At 34.4% G+C, this 12,330-nt stretch overlaps 3 protein-coding genes across 3 annotated transcripts; 1 reads left to right on the top strand and 2 right to left on the bottom strand.

Annotated features, from left to right (window-relative positions):
- Nucleotides 1-285: 285 nt before the first annotated feature.
- On the bottom strand, nucleotides 286-1,211 carry LOC136800099 (adenosine receptor A1-like). Its single transcript, XM_067056709.1, has one exon. The coding sequence runs from the start codon at nucleotides 1,204-1,206 to the stop codon at nucleotides 286-288; it is 921 nt and encodes a 306-aa protein (XP_066912810.1). The 5' UTR covers nucleotides 1,207-1,211.
- Nucleotides 1,212-1,935: 724 nt separating this feature from the next.
- Nucleotides 1,936-2,905, top strand: LOC136800203 (D(1A) dopamine receptor-like). The gene has a single exon (XM_067056824.1). The coding sequence runs from the start codon at nucleotides 1,940-1,942 to the stop codon at nucleotides 2,903-2,905; it is 966 nt and encodes a 321-aa protein (XP_066912925.1). The 5' UTR covers nucleotides 1,936-1,939.
- An 803-nt stretch (nucleotides 2,906-3,708) lies between these two features.
- LOC136800204 (uncharacterized) lies at nucleotides 3,709-8,411 on the bottom strand. Its single transcript, XM_067056825.1, has 4 exons — nucleotides 8,105-8,411; nucleotides 6,980-7,173; nucleotides 5,200-5,255; nucleotides 3,709-4,217 (listed from the first exon to the last, which is right to left on the bottom strand). Exons 1-4 carry the CDS (start codon nucleotides 8,346-8,348, stop codon nucleotides 3,995-3,997), a joined length of 717 nt encoding a protein of 238 aa, XP_066912926.1. The 5' UTR covers nucleotides 8,349-8,411; the 3' UTR covers nucleotides 3,709-3,994.
- Between the last annotated feature and the right edge of the window lie 3,919 nt (nucleotides 8,412-12,330).

Below are 12,330 nucleotides of genomic sequence, written 5' to 3'. Positions count from 1 at the left end.
GAGAAGCATCCTGTTTCGAAGCAAGTGGATTCCACAAGATCGTCTTGCTTGCAAGCTTTGATTTGGCTCTCCTGCAGTGTCCAGCAAAACCTCTATCCAACTTGTGTTGAAGCAAGTTGATCTATGTAGCTAAGTGCAGATCGACCAATATTAGCTTTTCAGTTGGATGGATTCCACAAGATCGTCTGGCCTGCAAGCTTTAATTTGGCTCTCCTGCAGTGTCCAGCAAACCTCTATCCGACTTGTTTGATTTGATATCCATACTATACAGAAATAGTCCATTATTCAAATCCATCTTTTACATGGAAGATAGCGCTTGAACTCTTTACGGTAACTGCTCATCTTTAAACCATAAACCAATGGATTCAATGCTGGACACAAATACAAAAACAAAAGCATAACCCTGAATCCAGTGGATTTCACATTAAGAAAAGGTACGAATACTTTTAAAGTGTTTATAATGATTATTGGTGCCATACAAAGCGTGTATATACCTACAGTCAGGCATATCACCTTAGCGTATTTCAGCTCTCGTAGAAAAGCCTTCAGCCTTTGATTGTCTTCAGCTGTTTTGTTTTCTTGATGATTATGAGCTCTTATGTCTTTCTTCTTCGATTTGTAAATCTTCCTTAACAACAATGCATTTAAACACACAATGATCACCCAGACTGGGATAAAATTACCAAGCTCTATAAAAACTATATACTCATATTCTAAGACGACTGAAAAATTACATCTGGTTGATTCTAAATATTGACTGTCGATTTGGCGTTCTCCAATAATTGCAAAAGGAAAGATCCCCAATAACAAACTAAACAACCATGATAATCCAATACCCAATTTCAATTTCTTAAAAGATATCGTCTTATATTTCAAGGGCCAATGGATATTGAAGAATCGATCAAAAGTCACCAGTAGGAGATTGGTGTTTGATAATGTGAAGGTTGTGATAGCTGTAAAAACTTTGATACGACAAACAACGAGCAAATGTTGGTGTTCAACAAAACCATAGATTTGGAAAGGTAAACTTAATACTATAATCAATATGTCTGATATTGCCAAATTACTGATTAATATATTTGTAAAGGAACGTAGTTTTGGGTTATGTATTGTAGCCATGATGAGTAGAAGATTACCACAAGTCGAGACAGTTAATATGGCAAGACAAGAACAAATAAATATTACTTCTTCGATTGGTCCACTCATTTTTATCTTTTCTACTTTGGTACTACTGCGATTTTAAAAAGTTTCTAAATCTTGTGTTAACAATGACGGTGTCATGTATAGAACCAGTGCTGTATGATTTTATTATTGTTCAACAAATTTTGACCCCAATTATTTTTATCAGATCGTATAGATCTCGAGTACAAAGAGATTATTGATTATTCGTTTAAATTGAAAAAAAATCTATTCCTATCAAAGGCCACCATTAAGCTTTTAATTAAAACAGCTGTATAGAATTAGGACATGGTTCGTTTTTCATATTTCATTTGATATGCTATTATTTTTATATTTTCATATTACTTTTTCCCATCAAATGATTAACAATTGTTTTCGCCTTTTCTTCTCAAGAAAAAACCAATTCCCATTTGAATTTTCATTAAAATGATTAGATTTTCACGGTTTGAATACTGCGATATCAATAATAGTATTTTCAATTAAAACTAATAATTAATCAAGATATTCCATTTTAAAACATTTAATTTCAAGTAAGGATTGTTTTCAAAAACATGGAACTGCCAATAACATAGGCGGTTTTAGACCATATCGAACTTGTCAGAGGAAGAGATTTGTAATTGTAATTTCATTGTCTTTTAACGAGACTTGCTCTACTTCACTTTTGTCCGACGTAGCTGCTCTATTGTCTTAAATCCGACAGTGAATAAATCGTTTTCCAGTCTCAAAATGTTCTGATTTTTGGTGTACATAACTTGTGATAATGTGGGGCGCTGGAAACATCTTGTTCACTATCGTTTACACCTGTATACTGTCGGTATCGTTCATCGGTAATCTTTTGATCATCGTAATCATCATCCGATCAAAGCAATTACGTCAACGAAATACAAATCTGTTGATTTTCAATCTGGCAATCTCAGATCTACTTGTAGCCACCATCAATGTACCGTATAATATCAGTGTCCTGATAGGCGCAACCAAGGATATCTTTACCTGCAAACTGGCTGTTTTCGTGGCTGTATTATGTTTCACAGTGGCACAGTTCAACCTTTTGTTAATCACAGTCGATAGATATTTGGGAATCAATCATCCTTTGAAATACAGGGCACGAATAACCACAAAAAAAACAATATCAGCTATTGTTATAGCCTGGATTATTTCTAATGTTGTAGCCGCATTCCCGGTCATACATCGACCAGATCCTAGCAGCCTTGTCAAACGAAACACAAAAATATGCTTGTTAGCTGATCTCCTTGCACCAATCACGTTATCGTGTTTCTTAATGGTAGTCTTCTATCTTCCCGTATTGATAACCATTGTTTTATACCTACGAATCTTAACAACAATCGCTAGAGCCAGAGATAGCAACATTCGTACTTCTTCAACATGTAGAAATCAATCAAGCTCATCTAAGAAAGGACTAGCAAAAACTGAAAATAATGGACAACCACCTCACAGTAAATGTAAACGAATTGCAAATATCTGTAAACATGAGATTAAATCAGCCAAAATTGTCCTAGTACAAATTGCTCTTTATGTAGGCTGCATGCTACCTATAACGATTTACGACATGTATGTTTCGTTTTCACAAGACTTGACTAATAGTGACGTGATAACACAAATGCTGCTTCTATTGGCTTATTGTAGCTCAGCTATTAATCCCTTTTTGTATGGAATAAGAGATCCAAAATATAGAAAAGCTATCAAAGACTTGTTTCATTGTATGTAACAAGACAACAGGAAAAATCAAATGTCACGTTTGCCTGGAAAATACACTATTTTTTTTACCTAAGAACAAGTTTACAAGTTGAGCTTCGGCTGTTCTTATTAATTGTCACTTTTAGCCTCAAACTTTTCTTATCCTGTTTTATTTTAGGACAAATTGGGGTTATTTTTGCCTACTCTTAGGTTCCCAATAAACGGGGGGGGGGGTTGGAAAATTTTCAAAATTTTGATAAACGGGGGGGGGACCTTATTACCGGGGGGGTTGGAAATTGTAATTACGAAAACCTAAAAATAAGGTAAATGTATGCTAAAATCAGCCTTCTCTTTAAAAGCTGAAAAATTCTTAAAAATTAATAAACGGGGGAGGGGGGTCCTAATAAGGTCCGGGGGGTTGTGAAATTTTCGAACAATTAGCAAGCGGGGGGGGCGTTTATTTGGAACCTAAGAGTAGCCTCATACCCAAATTTTACCGTTGTGACCTTTAATTTTCCCAAAATTCAGTCGTTTTAGGCTGAGGGTTGTTTTTAAATTTATTTTTTTGAGTGTATTGTGAATTAGCAATTTGCATACCGTGCAACCCCCGTTTTTAACTAGCGAGAGAGCCTTTGTAAAAGTAATCGAAGGAAATGGGGGAAGTAAGTTAGCATAAAAAGGGTAGATTATCAAAACAAAGAGAGGTAAAGATTTTTTTCTAAATCATTCGTAACAAATTGCAGCGACATAATTTTTGACAAATTTTTGGTAAAACGCTTTGCGAGAAGGGAGAGAGATAATTTTTTTAGTCATTTTGTTTTAGCTTGAATTTTTCCTTTAAGAAATTATGTATATATTATGATTTTTTTCAGCTAAAAATTGCTATAAAATAAAAAAAGTTGTACAAAAATTATTTCACATCGACATTCTCTTTTCCAGTAAAAAAGTCACATTTTAAAATTTAGAGCATGATAAAAACACTTAGACCGCTACACTTCACATAATAACGTCACCACAGAAGATTATCATCGTCTTAAAGCGGTTGATAACCAATAAAATTCCACTGTTTATTACGAATATTTTGTGCTCTAAAATGTATATTTGAACATAATCTCCAAATTCAGTTTTTGAAATTTTCCATAAATTCATCATGATCTGTCAGAGCGACTTCCACAAAACTTTTCGTGATTTCTCGAAAATGTGAGAATACTTCGTTCGATAAAGTATCGCAATCTGTCGAGTTACGAGCAACATCATTTCCATTGACGTCTTGTTTATTTTCGTTGTCACAATCTTCGTCGAAACTTGGTCCTCGGTCGTAACGTAATGTGACTTTGGAAATGCTTGAAATAAAAGTCATTTAGGCTGGGCTTAAAAATTTGTTGGTTTGCCGTCACCCTAGATTTTGGAGGTGGGTCGGTCGGTCGGAATTTTTTTTTATTTTGGCGATTTATGAAATTTTCGTCCATGGAATGTTGCAATGGATGTTTACATTTAGGTAATCTTGAATAAAAAAAACAGAAGTTCTAGCAGGGAATTTACGATTCTTATGCTTGAGACAAAAAAGATACGAGTTTTGATTTTTTATTGTTTGAAGTTTTTGAAGTGAAAAAAATCTCCTTTAAAATGGCAATAAAATTTTTTGGGTCGGCAGGTTTCGAGGTAGGGTCGGTCGGGTGACGGCAAACCAACAACTTTTTAAGTCCAGCCTTAATGGTTGTAGTTTATCTTCTCATAAGCTTTCCTACAAATTCGAACCCAAACGGGGAACATAAATTTCTTCGAGATATGAAAACTTCGAGAAATGGAAGAAGGTTTATAAGGCATTGTCAACTGAAGAGATCATACATCTTGTTCTAGTTAATGAGACATTCGACTCGAGTTGTAGAGGTTCGAGTTAAAGAGGCTCCACTGTAATTTGCAATAAATAATAGATTTCGTTGAATCAATTTTCAAATATTCGATTTATTTTATAATCCAAAATAACTCCTCATCCCTGTAGAAGCATTTCGTCTTGAGAAATCCATTTTGAAATTTAAGTATAAATTACAATGGGCTTTTCCAGTAAAAAAATTAGAATATGAGGGAGTGAAGGATAAAACGTTTTTTGGAAATTTAACCCCCCCCCCCCCAGACATAGTGAATCATGACCCCCCCCCCCGGGACATTCAAAATTGCCCCTGAACAGAGCAAATTTGCCCCCAAAACAAGGCAAATTTTGCAGATTTTTCACTACCCCCGGACAAAAAATCTAATATATCATCCACCCCCATGTACAAACATTTTATGGAAGGCCCAATTTGTAAATTTCAAAAAGGAGTTTACCTTGGTTGGTCATCTTCCCTATTTGTTTCTTCGTTGATTGACCTTCTCTTTTGCAACTGCGGGATAAGACATATGTATATAGTTCATTTATATTTGACTTGAATACATATAGCAAATTAAATGGTCTTATAATAATTATGACGGGTAAGCTTCAGGTCCGGTGGAACAACCGTTTAAAAGCTCAAAAGTGGGGAGGCTGAGGTCTCACCAGTCTCCCCGCTTCCACCAGGCCTAGCTTACAGGTGGGGAAGCTAGAAAATTCATTCTGGGCTTTGCTACTTTTGTGTTAGTGTCAAAACGTTCAATGTAAAGAAGGATCTAAGGAGATTAGGGGAACCCTCCGAAACCCTTCATCAATAAATAATTTATGGACAGGAGGCATATGGTCCCGGGGGGGGGGGGGTACTAGGGTTGGCAAATTTTCTTCCATTTTAGAAAAGAATTCTACCCTTAGAGAGACTTTTTTACAATTTTTTTTCTCGAAACCAAAAAATTTCCTAAAAATCGTGAATTTTCCGACCCTTAGAGAGACTAATTTAAAACTTTCTGATTTTTCCGACCCTTAGAGAGACTTTGAAAGATGAAAAAACCGACCCTTGCCGTCCGCACATACCCAGCACCGATTTTTGCCTAAGTACCCCACGTTTTTTAGCCTTAAAATGTTCTTATCTTGTTCTTGATATTTTGGTCATTGAAGCTTTATGTTCTCATAAAGTTTGTTCTTATAAAAACCATGTACTTCGTGGGTAAGAAAATTAACGCAATTATAAGTTCTATCCATTAGTATGACAGGTTTTTTGAAGATCAATATATCGAATAAATGCTATACAAGTTTTGTGTGTTAAAATAAGGTCAAATAATTGGTTAATATAGGGATAAAATAAACTTTTTCTATTGTATATTACAATGTTATTATAATACAAGGTGTTATTATATCGAAAACAAAGTCTTGTAATTATATATTAGTACATAATGAAAGTTAGATAATTAATAAATAATACAACCCACTCTTTCGGGTAACTATTATTGGGCACTTGCCGGGGAGTTTTCTACTCGAGTTATTCTTCAGTATTTTAACCCCTATGGTAAAATGTTTTTTGTCAGTTTGAATTAAGTCACTTAGCTCTCATTTTCCAGGATATTCCTTGTTCCAGCCACTGACCTTTATATACCCTGGACCCAGCTATATCCGCCATCTTTGATGGGATGTTTTTTGGAATTGGTACCCGAGAAAAAAGCCATTGCAATGTTAAAAATTAACGTCTTAACGGCGCTACATCATCAACGGTTTTCGAGGAAATCTAGATTTAGCGCTCTCGATGCATTTACCCCGCTATTGAGTAGTGCCGCCATTAGGGTACCCCTTTTCAAAAAACTCTTATCAAAGGATTGAGAAACTTGGTCCAGCGTATATAAAGGTCAGTGGTTCCAACCCCGACGTCTTTTAAGAATAGTTTCCAACCCTTCTTTTTCATTTAAGATATTCTATCTGGCGTACCCAAGAATACAGTGCACTCTCGCTAATTCAAACTTCTATTTTCGAATCGTTCTATAAATCTCTCTGTAATTCAAAAGGAAATAGATTTCCCATTTGAGCCCGAATTAGCGAAAGTTTAGCATAGTTAAAAAACACTGTTGATCGATACCTTCAAAAGAACCGTTTGAAAATTGGTAATGTGTTTCAAATACAACACATAACTCGTTACTCGAAACTCCCTAATGAAAAATCCTCAAATCTAAGATTCTAAAAGCCACTTTAAAATGTATACATTCAACTTACAAATTTCAGTTCATCAATTGCCTTTAACCACAAGTCTTTTGCTTCTTGAGTCTCGAGTAAAGTATATAAGACACGACCTTCGTGTTTGGGAAGCTCCCAACGGATGATGTTCGGACAATCTCGATATTTGGATGGAACATCTTCTGTAATGTGATCAACTGATTCTATGATGGCGTCCGTAAGATTGAAGTATCCTGAAAATAAATGGACTTCAGTTATGAATAGGACCACGAAGCCATTGAGTTTAAAGTTCCGAAGTGACTAGAATTGAAACTCGTGGATGTTTAAGGGCTTAAAATGCGCGAAATTTTATAAAAAATGGAAAAGACTTCTGAGTTTTATTTTGTGAAGCAAAAATTAACAACAAATTTCACAGCTCAGGCTACCATTTTGAGACACGACTCAATCTCGTCCAAACAAAAACATATCTACCATATTGATAACGAAACTGCTTTGGAAATGGTCATTCAAGTCTTATTTTTAGAATTCAGTGGTCGAAATTCATTTTATTAACTACTCTTTAGGAAGTAGATTATTATCCGCGGTTAACGTCTAACAAGAGCCATAGTTCGAAAACTTTGTTAGAGGGTTGGCATCTTTCGAAAAACTCGAGTGAGGGGAGGAATACCAACATAACAGGTGTCCCTTTGAAAGGGGGGGGGGGGTCAACATGATTCCTACTTTTCTGATAAGGAATAAAAATCTTATGTATTTTCATACATTCGAAGGGGAAATTTATCCATTTTTAAAAGCAATTTTAAGTATAGTATGTCAGTAGTAAGTGTTTCATACTTAAGTTTCTAATTTGAAAAAGATTGTACCCCCTATGTTGAGGAGGTCCTTTTTGGGAAGGACGACCCCTGGATTTATTTTTCTCACTTTTCAAACCACCCTGGATTTTCGACCTCGTTTTACTGACCACCCTGGATTTTCGACCTCGTTTTACTGACCACCCTGGATTTTCAACCTTATTTTGCTTACTCGAAAAACCAAAACCCCCTGAAATTTTTATTTTCCAAACCACCCTGGACGTCACACCTCCTATCAACATTGGTGGTGCAAACTATTTCTGGAATAACCCAATTTTCAAAACAAATTTCTGAATATAAAAATACTTTCATTTACCTTTCAATGTCGATTCTGATTGGTCTGTATAATAAAAAAGCATTGTACACTCCTTATCACCACTTTCATTTTTGTTTTCATCTTTGGTGCAATTGCTACATCGATCCACTGATGATAATACCAGCCATCTTGGACGAAAGCTTTTCTTCTTTAATTTGTCATTTGGAGGTGATTTGATTGCATTTCCACTATGGAAAGTTCTTTTCTTTTGACAGAGCTGACAAAAACCTCCTCCTGTTCTCATATTTGGCACCAAGGACTTCTACATATATATTTTTCTATTTTCTATTTTTTTGATCTATTTTTCATCTAAAAGGAAAAATACATGTTTTCAAACTTGGCTTTTCATCAGTTTTACGTCTGATTTTTTTCGCAAAACATTGGCACTTTTCAACGAATCAGAAAATTTTCCACAAAGTTTAATTACGTAACAAAAAGTTTCTTTTCCGTATTTTAACGATTTTCAAAGTTTTCGAGGGAGATTGGCCATTTCAGCATTTTCACTTCAATTTCATTTGAAATTCTCATTTCGAGGCCATATTCCCAGAATTTGAGCTCCTGAGATCCTAAAGTTGTAAGTCTAATGTTAAAACTCAAAATTCCAAAAGAGAGCACAAAAAATCGTTTTGGTTTTTTGAAGTTTTTTGCCTGGAATTCCTCTTTTTTATTGCTATGATTGTATATCGATATTTAGTCTCTTTTGTATAGACTGAGAGTATGAATAGCATTTAATACTTATTTAAACCCTATAAAAAGGGCTTGGGTTCAAGGTAACCAAGATCTCGGATGACGTCATACGTTTAAAATTTGAGTCGCTTTCGAATAATGGTAGTCTAGACCCATAATCCTTTGTGATATTACACTTTTTTTATAGAGCAAGTATAATTTTGCTGAGGCTCGGCTGTTCTTATTTTTTTGGTACTTTGAGCCTCAAATTGTTCTTATCCTGTTCTTTTTATATGGTGCAATCAAGGTATTTAAGCGTTTTACCGCCAATTTGTACTCCTTTGACCCTTAAGTTGCTTGAAATTGAGTAATTTTAGGCTCAGCATTGTTCTTAGATTGTTCAACGGATTAGAATAGGTGGATTAAGAACTCATAGAAAACACTCCTCGTTAGGTTATCAAACTTTTTTACGAGTTTGCTAGCAATTAAAACTTGATAAGTTGTAAAAAAGTTGTAAAAAATCATTACTTTCAACATTTTCATTGGTCATTACGTATCACGTGGTACATTTTAAATAAGAAAATGCACTTTTTTAGCCCTTTCTATCCAATGCAGAAATTAGCCAAATAATTTGAAATTTATTTTCCTAATTCTAAATACAGTCTTCTTTCACCAGTATGCAACCCATTCGTGACCCATCGATAGTTTCTTAGTTATAGACCATACGTTAATTTTCACTTATCTGAAGATTGCCATTGACAAAAGATTAAAAATTTACATTAAAACTGGTCTAGCGTTTGTTGATGCTAAAACTTAAGTGCAGGATTTAAAATATTTGCAAAATCATCAAAATTGATCGAATCATAGGACAAATTCGTTTTCGAAACTGTATAAATTGGAAAATTTTTCTTATAAAAACAATGAAAAAACTAAACGAGGAGTGCGCAGAGTCATTTACAGATTTTTCTTGTAACAATGAGAAGACAATGGATCTCTCTTGGGAGCAACGAGAGAAGTTAATCCACCTATTCTAATCCGTTGGATTGTTCTTATTTTTTGGCGATTTTGAGCCTTATGTTTTTATAAAATTTTTCTTATAAAAGAAAAAAGTGTAGGGTTGATAAACAGGCAGTCAGAAAGGGATTGGAGTTAATTGGTTCATTTTATGTTTCTTCGTGTTAAATATCGAATTCTTACAGTAGTTTTATTACATTGGAAGACGTTCATGACCCTACTAGACCAACTTAGATTTTTTGGAAATGCATAAAAGGCCGCTATGGTACACCCCTGTCTCACAGCCCCGTTGGAACTTTTTTTCTCAGTGGGAATAAAAATTCCTTTTGAAATCCCAATGGGGATAGAAATTCCTTAGTTCAAAGGTTAAAAAATTCAGTGGCGATGGTTTTGAAGTGCAATTTTTAAACATTAGAGTAAAAAAAAGTCGATTTCCAAGTGGGGCTGAAATTCTAAGGTATTCTCCCACCGGGGACGAGATTTTTGTCAAGACCCAAGCGGGTCTGTGACACAGGGGTATATCATAATATATCATAATAACTAACCAAACAAAGAAAATAACAAAAATGTAATACCTAAAACATTAACCATACCCTAATACATCTTTTCGACCGTAGCCGCCAATTACCGCGCGGGCATTTTTTTGTCCGCTTTATCCCTTTATCCCTTTAGCCTAAACTCGATCCAATCCTTTTTTGACACATTTTTCTATTGTCTATAAGTGCGAAAAAAGGACTGGGACGGTTTTAGTGGGATAAAGCGGACAAAAAATGCCCGCGCGTCAATTGGCGGCTACGTTCGAAAAGGTGTATTATAACATCATTTTTAAACAACGTGTCTCGTAAAAAAGTACTTTTTCCAAATAACACTTTCTTTATGAGAAACCACGCAAAAGTCCAAAACATTGCGCTTTTTTGTAAAATAATCCATAAAACTTTATATTATGTTTATGAGGAGCTTATAAAGATATCAAAATACACATACAAAGTCGATGCCACTAAGAAATTGATACATTGTTAAAGCGCGTACGATAAACACTCACAGTACTTTCATGCTTACAATACAAGTAAGAGCGTGCTGTTGTTATTACGAAATTCTGGAACATATAAAACTCGCTTCGATTTTCGATCCGGTAGAACAAACAGAACATTCTCCTTACCCTATTGCATCTCAATTTCGCGCCATTATATAACATTCAAGAGAGGAGGGAAATTTTAGTACACGTCTTTTTTTATAAGAACATCAAAAATTTTTGAAGCCTTCGGATATTCTCAGCTTTTTAGATTTTAAGCATTTTTAGATTTTAAAAATGTTCTTAGAATGTTCTTATTTTCTCCATTTTGTGACCATTTGATCCGTTTTCCTAAGAATCGGATATTTTCGAGTCCGCAAAGCCTTAAAATGTTCTTGAATTGTTCTTAGCCTTTTGACCATCGAAGCCTTATGTTCTTATATAGTTTGTTATTATAAAAAAACGTGTAGAAGAAAAAGAAGATATAACTTATTCGTAAACATTTGCTAAAGGGATAATCAGATTTCACGTGTAAGAACTCATCTTTAGAATTTCAAATTGTGGTAAAACCTTGATTTTGGAAAATAGTTACATGGACAAAAGTACTTGGAGGTTTTACTTAGGACAACAGAAGGTGTCTACATCCCTACTTTAAACTCACCAAGAAACTTAAGGAGATTATCAGATGTTTTGAGATATTTAGATAACAGAAACCTTCTGTGGTTCCTAGTAAAACCTCAAAAATATTTTTGTGTAACAATTTACCAAAATCGAAATATCAAAATTTGAAACTTTTAGAGATGGGTACTTTCACGGTTCTTACGTTGAAATTCTATTGTTTTCATCCTAAAAGCAAAAAACTTGTATCTTAAATATCTCTACTTCGAAAAATAGTTAGACAAAAATATTTTGAGATTTTGCTCAGAACAATAGAAGGATCCCACATGCTAAATATTACAAACCATCTGATTATCCCTTTCAATGAAAGACTTGTCGTAAAAGTTGCTTAAATTCATTTTCATACAAAAATTCCACAAACAAGATTTCCATACAACACTTAATATCTCATATTTCCTTGTCTGGTCTCCATATGATAACCTTCTATAACCTTTCTATAAATCCTCATGCAAAATGGTTTTTATAATATGAATTTCTGGTATGTATGAAAACTATTTTCCATGGATACAATGGATATAACTTTAAATTCAAAATAGTCTTAGATAGTTTTAATCCATTTTAATTAAAGCATACACAGCCATTTTTAATTTGTCTTTACAATCTTTTATGCTATGACGTAGTTATTATCATGCTACTACTTCCACTATGCAGTACACTCTTTTGTTTTTATGAAGAGAACCAGTACATTTTTTGCTCGGCGTGAGAATGCAGCGCATATTTAAGGAAAGCTTAAAAAAAAGGGAAAATCCCAAACCATACACAGTACCTATTTTTGCCTAAGTACTCTCCTTCTCTGGGTCTACGCCAACGTAATGTCTTCTGATACACGTTGTTTTTTATGAGAACAAAGTATGTA

This window comes from Clytia hemisphaerica, unplaced genomic scaffold (assembly GCF_902728285.1).
Source record: "Clytia hemisphaerica strain Z4C2 unplaced genomic scaffold, Clytia hemisphaerica genome assembly, whole genome shotgun sequence".
In the NCBI taxonomy this organism is placed as follows: domain Eukaryota; kingdom Metazoa; phylum Cnidaria; class Hydrozoa; order Leptothecata; family Clytiidae; genus Clytia; species Clytia hemisphaerica.
The sequence above is the reverse complement of the archived record's forward strand: the minus strand, read 5'-3'. Positions and strand labels throughout refer to the sequence as shown.

Coding starts and splice junctions, on each gene's coding strand:
- LOC136800204 (XM_067056825.1), bottom strand. CDS start 8,348: ATGAGAACAGGAGGAGGTTTTTGTCAGCTCTGTCAAAAGAAAAGAACT. Junction 5,256..6,979: donor CAATTGATGAACTGAAATTT/GTAAGTTGAATG, acceptor CTTATCCCGCAG/TTGCAAAAGAGAAGGTCAAT. Junction 4,218..5,199: donor AGGGAAGATGACCAACCAAG/GTAAACTCCTTT, acceptor TTTTATTTCAAG/CATTTCCAAAGTCACATTAC.
- LOC136800203 (XM_067056824.1), top strand. CDS start 1,940: ATGTGGGGCGCTGGAAACATCTTGTTCACTATCGTTTACACCTGTATA.
- LOC136800099 (XM_067056709.1), bottom strand. CDS start 1,206: ATGAGTGGACCAATCGAAGAAGTAATATTTATTTGTTCTTGTCTTGCC.